This window comes from Bufo bufo, chromosome 2, assembly GCF_905171765.1.
Source record: "Bufo bufo chromosome 2, aBufBuf1.1, whole genome shotgun sequence".
In the NCBI taxonomy this organism is placed as follows: Eukaryota; Metazoa; Chordata; class Amphibia; order Anura; family Bufonidae; genus Bufo; species Bufo bufo.
The window spans coordinates 588,723,494-588,738,770 of record NC_053390.1 but is presented as its reverse complement, the minus strand read 5'-3'; the positions used below and the strand labels follow the sequence as shown (position 1 = coordinate 588,738,770).

Here is a 15,277-nt window from a genome sequence, read left to right as displayed (position 1 = left end):
GCGTTGTTTCTGCACCTTTGTAGAGAAGTCCGGGTAGAAGGAAATCCGGACGTTATCAAAATGAATATCTTTCATACGACGGGCCGTAGCCAGAATATCATCCCGGTCTCTATAATTTAGCACTTTAAGGATAAAAGGACGTGGCGGGGCTCCAGGGGGCAGAGGACGAGTAGGAATCCTGTGCGCCCTCTCCACTGCAAAAGTCCCCGAGAGGGTAATTGGGTTCAGGATTTGTTTGATAAGGCGCTCCGTAAATTCCTCAGGGGAAGGGCCCTCTGCCCTCTCCGGTAAGCCCATAATCCTAATATTATTTCTCCTGTTTCGATTTTCAGCGTCTTCCACTTTTGCCGCCAGGGTTTTAACTTGGTTTTGCAAAGCACGGACCACCGAATCCTCACGTTGGACCGTATCTTCCACCTCTCCCAGCCTTCTCTCCACCTCAGTTGTTCTCTCACGGATCTTATCGATATCATGCCTGAGGAGAGTTAGGTCGGCCTGTACATGGTCAATTTTGACCGTGAGTGTCGTTTGGCAGTTAGTAATGGCCGCCATGACTTTTGCAAGATCCACCTCCGGACGTTCAGAAGAAGCCCCAGCATTGTGGCCATCTGTCTGGCTCATATTGTCGAGCATCAACTTAGGAGGGATAGCAGGCCCTGAGGTGCCCGTTTTGCGGCCCATAAAATCTTCAGCAACCAACGCTTGTGGCCTAATATAAGTGTTGAACCTCTCTCTGCTGAAGATAACGTAGACACAGTGTCCCCAACCAGCGTCACACCGCCCCAGGTAAATCTCTTTGATGATGCAGAAGAAGAAAAGGTTCTCTACCTGGAAAACGGGCTACAGAGGGAGAGGTATAGCCGTCTTCAGTGCTGCAGCCAAGATGGCGCCCGCAGCGTCAAACGCACAGGGATCGCAGGCTCACCGTCCGGCCAGGGAAGAAGTGAAGTGAACCCACCGGATTAAACCTCCAGGCTCCGCTTGACCTCCGGTGCAGGTAAGTATGGCAGGGAATCCCTTTTCACCGGCTCCCCCATCGATAGATCCGGCCAGCAGGCAGGGATGGCGTCTGGTAATGTCGTCTGGTAAGTAGGCCCGGCCCCAGGGTGTTGTCCGGCAGTCGCCGCAGGACACGGGGTCAGATGAAACTTAAGGGGGACAATCACAGAGACTCACTGAGGGTCTTTAGGCAGAAATTCAGAGTCCTCCAGAGCGGATGGTCAGGATACAAACAGGATAGAATCGGAGCTGAAGCGACCTGCGTCCTCACTCCATGCCGGTCAGGCCACGCCCCGTCCCTTCTTTTAACACTGGAAAGAAGGGACGGACCCAAAAAAGGTGCAGAGTGTGTCACAGGAAGGGGATACGGAAGGACACCACCACTCAGTGTGACACGTGCCCCGATCATCCGGGCCTCTGCATTATTGGTTGCTTCAGGGAGTACTAAATTTATAATCCCCTTCCCCAATTTTAATTCCATTTAGCCACTGATAATCGGAAAAATAAACTATGGTTCTCAGATGTGAGACACCAAAACAAACAAAAAAAAAATGTTTTTCAAAAATATTATTTTGTAAAACTAAAATAAATTAAAATAAGTAGACCTATTAGGTATCGCTGCGTCCGTAAGCATCTGCTCCATAAAAATACCCCATGACCTAACCCCTCAGATGAACACGGTCAAAAAAAAAAAACGGTGCAAAAAAAGTTTTTTTTTTTGTCACCTTACTTCACAAATAGTGTAATAGCAAGCGATCAAAAAGTCATATGCCGCTCAAAATAGTGCCAATAAAACCGTCCTCTCATCCCGCAAAAAATGAGCCCCTACCTAAGATAATCGGCTAAAAAAAAACAACTCTTAGACTATGGAGATACTAAAATATTTTAATTTTTTTTTTGTTTATAAAAGGATAATATAGTGTAAAACCTAAAAAAAAAAAAAAAAGTAGACATATTAGGTATCGCCGCGTCCGTAAGAATCAGTGTTGAAACCCTTCCTCTGCCAGTCAGCGGAATGTGAGCTCCAGTAAGCAGGGGACCAGGAGAACAGGGCAGGCCAGACAGATGCTGGTAGTTGGAGACTCAATTATTAGGGGTACAGATAGGGCGATCGGTCACAAAGACCGGGATCGTCGAACAGTGTGTCTTCCTGGCGCTCTGGTTCGACACATCGCGGATCGGGTTGACAGATTACTGGGAGGGGCTGGAGAAGATCCAGCAGTCATGGTCCATATCGGAACCTAAAAATGATTTTAGGGATTTAGGTCACAAGCTTAGGGAAAGGACCTCAAAGGTAGTGTTTTCCAAAATACTACCTGTACCACGAGCCACACATGAAAGGCAGCGGGAGATTAGGGAGGTTAACAAGTGACTCAATAACTGGTCTAGGAAGAAGGGATTTGGGTTCCTGGAGAACTGGACCGGCTTCTCTGTCGGCTAAAGGCTCTATCGTAGGGATGGGCTGCACCTCAATGGGGAAGGGGCAACTGTGTTGGGGGAGAAAATGGCTAGAAGGTTGGAGAAGTGTTTAAACTAGGGACTGGGGGGGGGGGGGGGTAATTACGTTATAGGATGGGAAGATAGTGCACATAGAGACCTGGGGCAAGGTAATGGGACTGGGGGAGGAATGGAAGAAGGGACTAGAACAGTTCAGACAGAAAGGTGTTGGGTAAAAAATATACATAAACCTGTTAAATGTATGTGCAGTCAGGTCCATAAATATTGGGACATCGACACAATTCTAACATTTTTGGCTCTATACACCACCACAATGGATTTGAAATGAAACGAACAAGATGTGCTTTAACTGCAGACTGTCGGCTTTAATTTAAGGGTATTTACATCCAAATCAGGTGAACGGTGTAGGAATTACAACAGTTTGCATATGTGCCTCCCACTTGTTAAGGGACCAAAAGTAATGGGACTGAATAATAATCATAAATCAAACTTTCACTTTTTAATACTTAGTTGCAAATCCTTTGCAGTCAATTACAGCCTGAAGTCTGGAATGCAAAGACATCACCAGTCATTGGGTTTCATCCCTGGTGATGCTCTGCCAGGCCTCTACTGCAACTGTCTTCAGTTCCTGCTTGTTCTTGGGGCATTTTCCCTTCAGTTTTGTCTTCAGCAAGTGAAATGCATGCTCAATTGGATTCAGGTGAGGTGACTGACTTGGCCATTGCATAACATTCCACTTCTTTCCCTTAAAAAACTCTAAGGTTGCTTTTGCAGTATGCTTTGGGTCATTGTCCATCTGCACTTTGAAGCACCGTCCAATGAGTTCTGAAACATTTGGCTGAATATGAGCAGATAATATTGCCCGAAACACTTCAGAAATTATCCTGCTGCTTTTGTCAGCAGTCACATCATCAATAAATATAAGAGAACCAGTTCCATTGGCAGCCATACATGCTCACGCCATGACACTACCACCAGCATGCTTCACTGATGAGGTAGTATGCTTAGGATCATGAGCAGTACCTTTTTCTTCGCCATGCTCTTCTCTTCCCATCACTTTGGTACAAGTTGATCTTGGTCTCATCTGTCCATAGGATGTTGTTCCGGAACTGTGAAGGCTTTTTTAGATGTTGTTTGGCAAACTCTAATCTGGCCTTCCTGTTTATGAGGCTCACCAATGGTTTACATCTTGTGGTGAACCCTCTGTATTTACTCTGCTGAAGTCTTCTCTTGATTGTTGACTTTGACACACATACACCTACCTCCTGGAGAGTGTTCTTGATCTGGCTAACTGTTGTGAAGGGTGTTTTCTTCACCAGGTAAAGAATTCTTCGGTCATCCACCACAGTTGTTTTCTGTGGTCTTCCGGGTCTTTTGGTGTTGCTGAGCTCACCGGTGCGTTCCTTCTTTTTAAGAATGTTCCAAACAGTTGTTTTGGCCACGCCTAATGTTTTTGCTATCTCTCTGATGGGTTTGTTTTGTTTTTTTCAGCCTAATGATGGCTTGCTTCACTGATGGTGACAGCTCTTTGGATCTCATCTTGAGAGTTGACAGCAACAGATTTCAAATGCAAATAGCACACTACAAATTAACTCTGGACCTTTCATCTGCTCATACGCAAGCTGTTGTAATTCCTACATCGTTTTACCTGATTTGGATGTAAATACCCTCAAATTACAGTCTGCAGTTAAAGCACGTCGTTTCATTTAAAATTCATTTAGGTGGTGTATAGAGCCAAAAATGTTAGAATTGTGTCGATGTTTCAATATTTATGGACCTGACTGTATATTAATGCCAGAAACATGACTAATAAAACTCGGGAACTGGAATTGGTGATGTGTGAGGAGGACTATGACATAGTGGGAACAACTGAGACATGGTTGGATGATAGTTATGCCTGGGCAGTTAATGTACAGGGTTACAGTCTGTTTAGAAAGGATCTAAAATACCAGAGAGGTGAAGCAGTCTACCTTTATGTAAAGTCCTGTCTAAAGACCACAGTCCGAGAAGATATAAGTGAGGGACATGAACATGTGGAGTCACTGTGGGTAGAAATACATGGAGGCAAAAACGATAATAAAATACTAATAGTAGTTTATTATAAACCACCTAATATACCAGAGTCCACAGAAAATCTGCTACTAAATGAGATGGATGAGGCGGCAGATCATAATGAGGTCGTTATTATGGGGGACTTCAACTACCTAGATATAGAGTGAGAAACTGAAACCTGTATATCTCATAAAGGAAACAGATTCTTGGTAATAACCAAAGACAATTGCCTTTCCCAACTGGTTCAGGACCCGACTAGAGGGACAACCATACTGGACTTGGTATTTACCAATAGACCTGACAGAACAACAGATGTGGATCAATAGAATTGTAAAGAAAGCAATAAATGACGAAAAAAGTATTTAAATCACTAAAACAGGAGGGTAGCGAGGAAGCACTGAAGAAAAACTATAAGGAAAAAAATAGAATATGTAAAAAACAAAAGCATCTAAACTACAGACCGAAAGATTCATTGCCAAAGAGAGCAAAACTAACCATAAAATGTTCTTCAATTATGTAAATGGTAAAAAGTATAAATCTGAAGGTGTCGGCCCTTTACATAATAATGAGGGGGGATTTGCAGAGAGCGATGAGGAGAAAGCAAAGTTATTAAATATTTTTTTTTCTCCACTGTTTCGAACTGAGGCCAATAAATTTCTGATGAAATGCAGAATATAAAAGTAAATTCCCCATTAAAAGTGCCCTGTCTGACCCAGGAAGAAGTACAGCGGCGTCTTAAAAATATTAAAATAGACAAATCGCCAGGACCAGATGGCATACACCCCCGTATCCTAAGAGAATTAAGTAATTTCATAGCCAGACCCTTATTTCTGATATTTAAGGACTCTATACTGACAGGGAGTGTTCTACAGGATTCGCGCATAGCAAATGTGGTGCCAATATTCAAAAAGGGTCCAAAAACCGAGCCCGGAAACTATAGGCCGGTAAGTTTAACATCTGTTGTGGGTAAACTGTTTGAAGTTTTTCTAAGAGATGCTATCTTGGAGTATCTAAATGAAAATAAGCAAATAACGCCACATCAGCATGGCTTCAGGAGGGATCGGTCATGTCAAACTATTTCAATCAGTTTCTATGTGAGGTAAGTTCTAGACTTGACAGCAGTGAATCAATGGATGTTGTATATCTGGACTTCTCCAAAGCATTTGACACTGTACCGCATGAAAGGTTATTATATAAAATGAGAATGCTCGGACTGGGAGAAAATGTCTGTGGGTAAGTAACTGGCCTAGTGATAGAAAACGGAGGGTGGTTATTAATGGTACACACTCAGATTGGGTCACTGTCACTAGTGGAGTACCACAGGGGTCAGTATTGGGCCCTATTATCTTCAGAATATTTATTAATAATCTTGTAGAAGGCTTGCACAGTAAAATATAAATTTTTGCAGATGACACTAAACTGTATAAGGTAATTAACACGGAAGAGGACAGTATACTGCTACAGAGGGATCTGGATAGATTAGAGGCTTGGGCAGAGAAGTGGCAGATGAGGTTTAACACTGACAAATGTAAGGTTATGAAATAAAGGAGTGTGTGGTGGCTCACCTGTCGTGGCAAATGGATAAGGTGCTCTGTTGACAAGGTTTCCCTGACAAACCTCACAGAATAAATATAAAAATAATTATATATAACAGGCACTCTACCATTCTGAACTGCATCGAGTGTCTGTACACATAATGATATACGTAGAAATAGTGTATAGATGATGGATATTTTTGTATGTGACTACCCTCCTAGGCTCTCAGTATCACAGATATGGGTATAATATAATAAAGGGTATCTGCCACAGCAATTCATTATATAAAATATTATATAGATTAATGCATAAAACTAGAATTATTAATAGCAAAATTTTAATAAGACGGTAGAATTAATAATATTAAAAAGAGAGAGAATATACAGGAAAGGAAAAATATATAAAAAACATTAAAAATAAATAAATTGCTAAATAAAAAAAAATATGTATATAGTCCAGAGCAATCCGTTAATATCCTTTTATGATTCAATTTAGTTCAGTGTCTCCATGTTTGATATATGAGCATATTCGTTATCAAGTTGACCCAAAGAGGTAAATTTATTTAGTGTCGAGTGATTGTGATGATAAAATTGTCAGAAAGTGTATATACCGTATTTTTCGCCCTATAAGACGCACCGGCCCATAAGACGCACCTAGGTTTTTGAGGAGGAAAATAAGAAAAAAAAATTTTTTAACCAAAAAGTGTGCTTTTGGGGTGGGTTTGAACTAATGGTGGTCTGTGCATGACACTATTATGGGGGATCTGTGGATGATGCACTGTTATGGGGTGGGGGATCTATGGATGGCACTGTTATGGGGGGGGAGCTGTGGAGGGCATTATGATAGGGGGGGGTCTGTGGATGGCATTATGATGGTGGGGGGGGTCTGTGGATGGCATTATGATGGTGGGGGGATCTGTGGATGGCATTATGATGGTGGGGGGGGATCTGTGGAGGGCATTATGATGGGGGGGGTCTGTGGATAGCATTATGATGGTGGGGGGGGGGGATCTGTGGATGGCATTATGATGGTGGGGGAGGATCTGGGGATGGCACTGTTATGGGGTTGTGGATCTGTGAATGACACTGCTGTGATATGTGTCATTCACAGATCCCCCCCCCCTTCCCATAACAGTCCCATCCACAGATCCCCCCCCCATCATAATGCCATCCACAGATCCCCCCCCCCCCCCCCATCATTATCCCATCCACAGATTCCTAAGGAGGGGCTGTAGTAGGCGGGGAGAGCGGCGGGGCAGTGCAGGCACTGTACTCTGGCCCCGCCGCTCAGTATGTACTGTATTATACGTAGTGTTAATCATCATATCTAAACCTAAGATGCGCCCCCCATGTGTACCGTACTTACCGGTACACATGTCACGCTCCTGTAGTAAGCACTAGCAGGCGGGCCGGGTGGCTGTAACTCACTGAGGTCATGTGCCTGCTCCATTCAGGCACGTGACCTCCGTGAGTTACGGCCGCCTGCAGCCCGGCCTGCCTGCTATCTGCTAGTGCTTACTACAGGAGCGTGACATGTGTACTGGTAAGTACGGTACACAGGGGGAGCGCAGTTTAGGTATGATTAACACTACGTATAATACAGTACATACTGAGCGGCGGGCCTGCACGGCCCAGTCGCTCTCCCCGCCTACTACAGACCCTCCTCACTAATACATCGCAGTCTGCGATGTAAATTGCCAGCATTTGCCGCATAAGACGCAGGGGCATTTTTCCCCCAATTTTTTTTTTTGGGGGGGGGGGGGGGGTGCGTCTTATGGGGCGAAAAATACGGTATATAAAAAAAGTGAAAAAATATATAGAAAAAGTAAAAAATTATAAAATATAAGAGTTGTATATGAATATGAGTACAGTATATAATATAGATAATAGGGATAGACTGGTGATTTTGCCGTATTTATCAATAATTAGTGTGTCCCTCTGGTTGTTACTTGACTGAGATCTTGAAATGACTCCTTTTATATTAGGATATATTGTTAGTACTGAGCTCAGCATTTGTATCAAATCGTGTCAATAGTGCGCTATTAGCTACTAAGCTACTATTAGCTCAGTTACCATACTGACGTCTGTGTTGTAATTCTCACCGACAGAGTCCTTTCATTAATTCAGTGGCGTGCTGATACTGCTCCTGAGGTTGGCATCCCACGTGTTGGTGTGCTTTCCCTCCGGGGTGTTTGACTTGCCGGGCTGTTTAGATCCTCCTTGCAGTTGGGGATTGTAGGAATCTCACCCAGAGTTCCTGCCACACTGTGTTCCACGGTTAGCGGTATTACACAGATGGCAGTATTTCCTTAAGTGGATTATCTTTGTCGTGTACAGTGTGAACTTTTAGTATATAAGAAGCTTCTTTAGAGTTACATTCATGTATTTCTCAGACATTTTTCGGAGCTTACACGCGCCTTCAGTGGTACATGAATGTAATCTATAGTGGGATCCTTTAAATACTTGTGCCTTCTGGCGGAAATCATTTAAGGAATTTTTCTGGAAAATCTGGGATGGCATTAATCCCTGGAACATTTAAAAGAGTTGCCTGAAAATTCTGGGATGGATTGACATTGATCCCGTACTATATCTTCATTGCAAAAATTTTTGTAAATTACATGTACTGTATATTATATCTGATGATTGGTAGCAATAATAACAGTAAATCCAGTATATAAAAAGACATAGCCAATATGTATGTGGTGACATATATCAAAGAATATGTATAATAAAAAGAATAAAACTAATAGATGCAGTGAATTGTGTGTGTGTTATCTGTACAAAAATTCACTGTTGCGTTTTTTTTATCAATGTTTTAGTAATTATATGGGCAAATATTCATTTTCATGAGTGGAACAAGATAATGAGATGAAGTAATGTAGTATATTAGAATATGATTCTATCCATATTATATTTATTCAGGGTCATTCCTCTTATTTTTTTTATATATATGTTTTATTAGTTGTCTAAAAAGGGTGACTTTGTATTTTCTTCTTCTTGTTCATTTATTTTCTTATAGTGATAACGTGGCAGGTGATTTGGACAGGTGACAAGGCTTACCGCTTTCGTTGGTGGGGAGATGGCTCCTAATTAGAATGATGTGTATGTCAAAACTGTTGTATCCCCTCCAGACATTCCCACTGCTCTTACACTATGCTGATATCCATCTGCTAGAGTGTCGATTTCTTAGATTTATATGGAAAGGAAATAGGCTGAGAATCTCCATGGAAAAGTTAAAACTGAAAAAGGAACACAGAGGACTAAATTTCCCTGACATAAGAGGTTATAACCTAACATGTATTAGCCGCCATATTCTAGATTGGATTAATACTATTCGAACTTACAACTGGAACAACAACTAGCCAGACCCTGGAACTTGGTGGCCCTGATGCACACAAAGTTTTCGGGGCTACGGACCCCAATAAAGAGGTCCCTAGTTTTGAGAGATGCCATAATAACATGGAAAGTACTGAGGAAGCATTTCCACCTGCCCTACCAATTCTCTAAACACCTCCCCCTTACCAATAATCCATTATTTAAACCAGGAATGGATAGTAAGATCTTTCGGCAGTGGGTGAGTAAGGGAGTTAAAAGAATGGGAGACTTATTCCATGAAACAGAATCACGATGGGCAACACTGCCTGAGTTAGCGGGGAGGTGGGGATTAAGAGATCCCAGTTATTTTCCCTACCTACAAGTCAGAAACTACAGTAGAGGTCTGGTCAGAGATGTCTCGGGAATGGTTTTCAAATGATTTCGACTCCTTTCTTAAATGCACAGGCAGACCATCAATAACCTTGTTATACCAGGCATTGAGAGACAGTTTCAGGACCAAAGATCCCAAAGGCTTATTTAAAAAAAAATGGGGGCAGATACTGGGAATCAAAGAGGTTTCAACCCTCACTCGTAAAGGCCTGACGGCCCTATATGGAGCAGTAGTGAACGAGAATTGGAGGGAAACCCACATTAAAATACTACACCATGCAATTTATGCTTTTGACCTCCCTATCTCTCCTGCAAAGCCAGATAGGCTAATAGCGTGTCAAAGGTGTGCAACACTACGCTCTGATTTATGTCATGGTCTGTGGGGCTGCTCAAAACTGAGAGGTTTCTGGGCAAAAGTGGAACACATATTGAATAAAATCAGAAGATTTCAAGGAGCTATGACACCATCCCTAGCCATTTTACATGCAGAGGAGGATATGGATAATCAGGGAGACGGAGGGAAGAGGAATAGAGATCTTCCTCCTATAGGTCATAGGCTATTGATGATCGCCAAAAGGTGTCGGCACAATGGTTGAAACCAGACATTCCTGCCATAGATGCGGTAATAGGACAGCTCAGGAGTACTTTTCATTTAGAATGGCTTGAGTCTCTCAAACAGATTGAGACACCGGGGAAAAAATTATTCCATACATGGAAACAGTTTATCCTAGAATATGTCCCATATTCGGAATACCCAAGATTGATGGGACCCTTCAAGCTCTCTTCTTGGTACTTGATAGAGGATCTGTAGGGCACTTTGGGGAAATTAAATGTCTACTTTCACATTAGCATTTTCAATTCCGCTATTGAGATCTGTCATAGGATCTCAGTAGCGGAAGAAAACGCTTGTTTTGTCCCTATTTATTGTCAATGGGGACAAAACTGAACGAAACGGAATGCACTAAAATGCATTCCGTTCTGTTTGGTTGCGTCCCTATCTCGGACAGAAAAACGCTAAACGCTGCTATAGAAGACATAATACAACCGGATCCATTCATGATAGATGCATGTGGTTGTATTATTGTAACGGAAGCGTTTTTGCAGATCCATGACGGATCCGTAAAAAACGCTAACGTGAAAGTTGCCTTTAGCATCTAATATGTGCTCACTGAGATAATGTGATTATACACTGTTAGCAGTGTCGCGATTTAAATCACTAGTCAGTAAGGCTTGATTTAAATTATAGTTTTCTACATAAAGACTAAGGCTACTTTCACACTAGCGTTCGGGGCTCCGCTTGTGAGCTCCGTTTGAAGGGGCTCACAAGCGGCCCCGAACGCATCCGTACTGCCCCAATGCATTCTGAGTGGATGTGGATCCGCTCAGAATGCATCAGTCTGGCAGCGTTCAGCCTCCGCTCCGCTCAGCAAGCGGACACCTGAATGCTGCTTGCAGCGTTCGGGTGTCCGCCTGGCCGTGCGGAGGCAAATGGATCCGTCCAGACTTACAATGTAAGTCAATGGGGACGGATCCGTTTGAATTTGACACTATATGGCTCAATTTTCAAACTGATCCGTCCCCCATTGACTTTTAATGTAAAGTCTGGACGGATCCGTCTGAAGCTACTTTCACACTTTTTCTACAATATAATGCAGACGGATCCGTTCTGAACGGATCCAAAGTCTGCATTATATGAGCGGATCCGTCTGGGCAGACCCCAGACAGATCCGCTCTGAACGCTAGTGTGAAAGTAGCCAAATTCTTGCTGGTATAACTTATAATATGCAAGTAGATGAAGATTTTTAGAATAACAACTTTTCATATTAGTTTGATTAGGTTGATTCTGCATTCATAGGTTTGTAGAAGTTAGGATTAAGGGATTTTTCTCAACTCTGTTCATGTTATAACATTTTTGCTGTGAAGAAGAGGTATGTGATCTCTGCTGAGTCAAATTCAGTTTTGAGAACTGCAAAAGTAAACCAAGCATCTGTGATAATATCTTGTAGGCAGAGAAACTGCCCAATAATCTTACAAAAACCTCTGGAAGAGCATGACATTGTGAATGGATTAATGGAATTTATTTACCCAAAGAATTACACATATAGAAACCTAGAATGTGTCGGCAGATAAGAACCATTTGGCCCATCTAGTCTGCCCAATATACTGAATACTATGGATAGCCCTTGGCCCTATCTTATATGTAGGATGGCCTATCCCATGCATGCTTAAACTCCTTCACTGTTTTTGCAGCTACCACTTCTGCAGGAAGGCTATTCCATGCATCCACTACTCTCTCAGTAAAGTAATACTTCCTGTTATTACTTTTAAACCTTTGCCCCTCTAATTTAAAACTATGTCCTCTTGTAGCAGTTTTTCTTCTTTTAGGGCTCTTTCACACTTGCGTTATTGTCTTCCGGCATAGAGTTCCGTCGTCGGGACTCTATGCCGGAAGAATACTGATCAGGATTATCCTAATGCATTCTGAATGGAGAGTAATCCGTTCAGGATGCATCAGGATGTCTTCAGTTCCGGTACGGAACGTTTTTTGGCCGGAGAAAATACCGCAGCATGCTGCGCTTTTTGCTCCGGCCAAAAATCCTGAAGACTTGCCGCAAGGCCGGATCCGGGATCAATGCCCATTGAAAGGCATTAATCCGGATCCGGCCTTAAGCTAAACGTCGTTTCGGCGCATTGCCGCATCCGACATTTAGCTTTTTCTGAATAGTTACCATGGCTGCCGGGACGCTAAAGTCCTGACAGCCATGGTAAAGTGTAGTGGGGAGCGGGGAGCAGTGTACTTACAGTCCGTGCGGCTCCCCGGGCGCTCCAGAGTGACGTCAGGGCGCCCCAAGCGCATGGATCACGTGATCACATGGATCACGTCATCCATGCGCATGGGGCGCTCTGACGTCATTCTAGAGCGCCCGGGGAGCCGCACGGACTGTAAGTATACCGCTCCCCCGCTCCCCACTACTACTATGGCAACCAGGACTTTAATAGCGTCCTGGGTGCCATAGTAACACTGAAAGCATTTGGAAGACGGTTCCGTCTTCAAATGCTTTCAGTACACTTGCGTTGTTACGGATCCGGCAGGCACCTCCGGCAACGGAAGTGCATGCCGGATCCCAACAACGCAAGTGTGAAAGAGGCCTTAAATATTCTCTCCTCTTTTACCTTGTTGATTCCCTTTATGTATTTAAACGTTTCTATCATATCCCCTCTGTCTCGTCTTTCTTCCAAGCTATACATGTTAAGGTTCTTTAATCTTTCCTGGTAAGTTTTATCCTGCAATCCATGTACCAGTTTAGTAGCTCTTCTCTGAACTCTCTCCAAAGTATCAATATCCTTCTGGAGATATGGTCTCCAGTACTGAGCACAATACTCCAAATGAGGTCTCACTAGTGCTCTGTAGAGCGGCATGAGCACCTCCCTCTTTCTACTGGTAATGCCTATCCCTATACACCCAAGCATTCTGCTAGCATTTCCTGCTGCTCTATGACATTGTCTGCCTACCTTGAAGTCTTCTGAAATATTGACCCCTAAACCCCTTTCCTCAGATACTGAGGTTAGGACTGTATCACTGATTTTATATTCTGCTCTTGGGTTTTTATGTCCCAGGTGCATTATCTTGCACTTATCAACATTACATTTTAGTTGCCAGATTTTTGACCATTCCTCTAGTTTTCCTAAATCCTTTTCCATTTGGTGTATCCCTCCAGGAACATCAACCCTGTTACAAATCTTTGTGTCATCAGCAAAAAGACACCCCTTACCATCGAGGCCTTCTGCAATTTCGCTGATAAAGATATTAAACAATATGGGTCCCAGAACAGATCCCCGAGGTACCCCACTGGTAACAAGACCTTGGTCTGAATATACTCCATTGACTACGACCCTCTGTTGTCTGTCCCTCAGCCACTGCCTAATCCATTCAACAATATGGGAGTCCACGTACAGCCTTATTCTACATAATTAAAAAACGAATCTTTATTTCATGATGGAATAACCTTTTGGATGGTAATATAGTTTCCTAAAAAAGCATTTTGTATAAAAAAAAAATCAGATTTAAATAAAATATAAAATCCATACTTTTTTTTTTTTTTTAATCCACCCTGACTGTTAGTTACATTAACCGTATTTGGTGGATTTGAGAGGAGAGGGTTAGGCACAAGGAGAGGCTGCAAAGGGAATAATCTTTCGGGGAGGGGTTTTGGGTTGGGAAAGGAAATTTAATGGGATAATTTCCTGTTGTCTAGAATTGTTCTATCCATTTGATGTGCACACTTTGTCTTGATTCCTGGAATACTGTATTAATGTAATGCTGTACACTTACTTGGAAACAAAAATAATAAAATAAATGTTTAAAAAAAATATTGTATTTTAATTAGCTTTTCTATCCTTTTTGTTCCTAGGCCTTTCTGGTGCTGGAAAGACCACAGTCAGCATGGCACTGGAGGAGTATTTGGTGTGTCATGGCATTCCTTGCTATACTTTAGATGGGGACAACATTCGTCATGGGCTTAGTAAAAATCTTGGCTTCACCCAGGAAGACAGAGAAGAAAATATCCGCCGCATTGCAGAAGTTGCCAAGCTCTTTGCTGATGCCGGCCTTGTGTGCATTACTAGTTTTATATCACCGTATACCAAGGTAAATGTCTTACAGATTTAGGATCTGCTTGCTTGTGTCTCATTCTTAAATGCCGGGCCAAAGTACCTATCCTGTCCATGAAGTGATATAAAAAATATCCTCAGTACATAGCCACGTTTCTTAGGTCAGGCACTGATGATGACAAAATGGTGTAAGATCTAACAATATATTGGGTGCTAACCAATTGGTAGATCTGTTTTTAAATTTCTTTCTTGTATATTTTTGCACACATCATTTAAAAAAATAGAAGATATACAACAATTCCACCATCTGTAGCTGCATATTAGATGTCGGTCAGCCGGAAATGGTTTGTGTAGTAGTTGAGGAGCAAAGCCAGCACAAACTATCATATAACACACCACAACTACATGATATGCACTTTAAGCGCTGTATTTGATATACTGACACCCTTCTTTAGGCCAATATGGCTGTGAGGAGTGTTTTGGAGGCAAATGCTGTTTCTGCTTCTTGACTACAACATTAGGACCTGTGGTAGAAGTCTTCTGTGAGACCTGCATCAATAGATCAGTGAGATGTGATGTTGTACAAACCAGCAAAGGGGGGGGGGGGAAATCTCAGAATCTCCAGGGTGGACAAGTGCATGTTTCCGCCCTGTATATTCGCTGAGTGAATCAGCTTTTCCTGGTGAGATCTAAGAGCTTTGCTGTGTGTTCTGAGCCAGTAAAATATCTTTCCCACCCACTGCTCTCTTCTTCTTAGTTCTGTTTCACTGACACATTGAACGGAGAACTGCAGCTGCATCCCCCTCCTCCATTTTCTAGATATCTTCTGCTGCAGGGTCTGTATGATAACAAACAAAATGGTCCCAGTAGACTATAAGGCTTCACTGTCATCATCTTTTAAGGGAACAGGTCTTCAA

General features: G+C 42.6%; 1 protein-coding gene across 1 annotated transcript in view; it reads left to right on the top strand.

Moving 5' to 3' along the window:
- PAPSS1 (3'-phosphoadenosine 5'-phosphosulfate synthase 1) overlaps positions 1 to 15,277 on the top strand; it is a 147,530-nt gene that overhangs the window by 52,482 nt on the left and 79,771 nt on the right. Inside the window, exon 3 of the mRNA XM_040418266.1 lies at positions 14,162 to 14,397. Coding sequence (XP_040274200.1) covers positions 14,162 to 14,397 — 236 coding nt within the window. The remainder of the gene's footprint in view (positions 1 to 14,161; positions 14,398 to 15,277) is intronic.